Source organism: Glycine soja, chromosome 17 (genome assembly GCF_004193775.1).
Source record: "Glycine soja cultivar W05 chromosome 17, ASM419377v2, whole genome shotgun sequence".
NCBI lineage: Eukaryota > Viridiplantae > Streptophyta > Magnoliopsida > Fabales > Fabaceae > Glycine > Glycine soja.
In genome coordinates this window covers 23,062,051-23,064,621 of record NC_041018.1, presented here as the reverse complement: position 1 = coordinate 23,064,621, position 2,571 = coordinate 23,062,051, and the positions used below count along the sequence as shown (strand labels likewise).

Genomic DNA, 2,571 nt, shown 5'->3' with positions numbered 1-2,571 from the left:
CGTTGCTACAGTAAAATTTTTCTAGAGAAGAAGTGGCGCTTAGCGCATCATCCACGCTAAGCCCACTGCTTAAGGTTCAATTACCGTGAAGATGTGGGGCTCAACGCAGTGATGTGCGCTTAGCTGAACTATTCAGCCAACCAATCAGGGGTCGATGCGCTTAGCGCGAGCAAGCTCGCCTTAGCACGTGAAGACTGAGCGCTTAGCACAAGGTCTACGCTTAGCGGATAGACAATTCCAAAAAAATTTCTAAGTCTTTCTCTGTCTATCTCTTCACACAAGCTTAAAACCCCTTGTTCATTACTAAACAAGCTGAATTTAATCACAATCACAAGCAAGATATCCTGACTAAATGCAAGAGATAAGAATGAAAATTAGAAAAGGGAAAGAAAAGCTGGGTTGCCTCCCAGTAAGCACTATTTTAACGTCACTAGCTTGATGCATCATCTTGTTATCCAGGATCAAACATAGTTCCTACTTCAAGGACCTTCTTCTCATGTCTCCTTTCCTCCATCACATGCACTTTAAGACAGACATTTTGGCTAGGTGGATCTTTGTCCTCATGGAAAAAATCACATGCCCATGTCTACCACACAACTTGCAGTAGACATGAGTGGGTGGCCAAGAATAAAGGGAATGTTAGCATCCTCTTCTATATCTATGACAACGAAATCAGTTGGAAATATAAGGTGTTTAACCTTCACCAAAACATCTTCAATGACTCCATATGGCCTTGTGATGGAGCGGTCAACTAATTGGAGGGTCATGCGTGTGGGCATTATCTCTATCTCTCCAAGTCGCCGGCACATGGAAAGAGACATTAAATTGATACTAGCTCCCAAGTCTATGAGAGCTTTGCCTACAACAACCTCACCAATAGAACACAGTATCGTGACAACTCCTGAATCTTTGTGCTTGGGTGGAAGAATGCATTGAATAACAACACTATAGTTACCTTCCACAACAATTTTGTCATTATGGATGTACCGGTTCTTCTTGGTTAACATATCTTTCAAAAATTTGGCATAGAGGGGCATTTGTTGAAGTGCTTCTCCAAATGGCAAGGTAATTTCCAGTTTCTTGAAGATATCAAGAAATCTGGCCAAATGTCGCTCTTTATCTTTCTGGGAGGGTACCAATGGGTAAGGTACCTCCTTGCATTCAATAGGAGTAGCCTCTTTATTCTTTTCTATGTTAGCCTCACTCTTGCCCTTCTTCTTTTCAATCTCAACAACCTTCTCTTTTTGTTTTTCATTTTTCAACTTTTTTTTTCTTTTTCTTCTTCTCCTTTTTCTTGTTCTTCCTTCTTCTTTATTTTCTCTTGACAGTCTCTTATTGGTGTCTCTCCTTCTTCATCACCTTTTGCTTCCTCAACAATTTCTTCAAGTTCAACTAAATCATCAATCGGTTCTAGCACCAGTTCATCAGCCAACTGTTGTTTAGATCCCTCCACCTTCTGATCAGCTCTAATTTCCTCCGCTTGAGTCACCATTTTGCTTCTCGTCATCACAACTTTGCACTCTTCTTTAGGATTTTTCTCTGTGTTTGCTGTAAAGTTGTTTGATGATCTTTCAGCTAACTGCTTTGCAAGCTGGCCCACCTGGACTTCCTGATTCTTAATTGTAGACTCGGTGCTCTTTTGGTTAGACATTGACACTTGCATGAATTGAGCTAGAGTCTCTTCCAGCTTTGTGGTTCGGTCATAGAGACTTGGCATCTGCTGTTGTGGCCTTGTAGATGAACCACCATGGTCTCTATTGACTTGGTTACCAGGGTGATTTTGCCACTGTCTCTGTTGTTGATACTGTTGGTTATTCTGAAATCCTAGAAATCCACTTGTATTGAAATTGCCTCTGGGCTGATTCCCCATATAATTGACTTCATGTGCAATTTGATCTTCATTAGGGATGCAACACCCAGATTCATGAGCTCCACCATAAATTGTACATCCTGCAACCTGCAAAATAGAAGAATGTGAAGTTTGTGGTGAATGAAGATGAGTTGGCAACTTACTGAGTGTTTTTGTTAATGTCTCTAGTTGCTTGGATAGCAACTTGTTTTGTGCCAATAGAGCATCCTGTGAGGTTAGCTCCAATAAACTCTTCTTGTTAGGAATGTGGGCTCGGTCTCTTAAAATGGCAATGTCACTAGCAGCCATGCTTTCAATTAAGTCCATTGCTTCGTCAGGGGTCTTCATTTTGATCTTACCCCCAACTGAAGCATCCAAGAGCTGATCAGATTGTGGTGATGCAATCCTACCCCGCAAGGGCATTGGATAGAAGACTCCAAGTAGATTGGGCCAGAGATCCAAGGGAAGGCCCTAGGGTTCTCATGAGCCTTAGGGTAGATTTTGAGCCCATGGGCTAAGTATGAGCCCGCTTATCTTTGAAAATATTAAAATAGGTTTGTTTCCTTCGTTTAGGCCTTGTATTTTGGCCATTCTAGTAGTATAGGGTTTTAGCCTTGTATTTTGAGGCATTTTGAGTAGTCTTTGTAGTATGGACTTTTTTTGTATTTTCATGTATTTTGTCATGGGGGTGAGCTTAGCTATTATAGGGGGTGTGTAGCTAA

General features: G+C 41.3%; 1 protein-coding gene across 1 annotated transcript; it reads right to left on the bottom strand.

Moving 5' to 3' along the window:
• Positions 1–572: 572 nt before the first annotated feature.
• LOC114391569 lies at positions 573–2,197 on the bottom strand. Its single transcript, XM_028352563.1, has 3 exons — positions 2,014–2,197; positions 1,418–1,896; positions 573–1,235 (listed from the first exon to the last, which is right to left on the bottom strand). The coding sequence occupies exons 1-3, from the start codon at positions 2,195–2,197 to the stop codon at positions 573–575; spliced, it is 1,326 nt and encodes a 441-aa protein (XP_028208364.1).
• Positions 2,198–2,571: the final 374 nt, after the last annotated feature.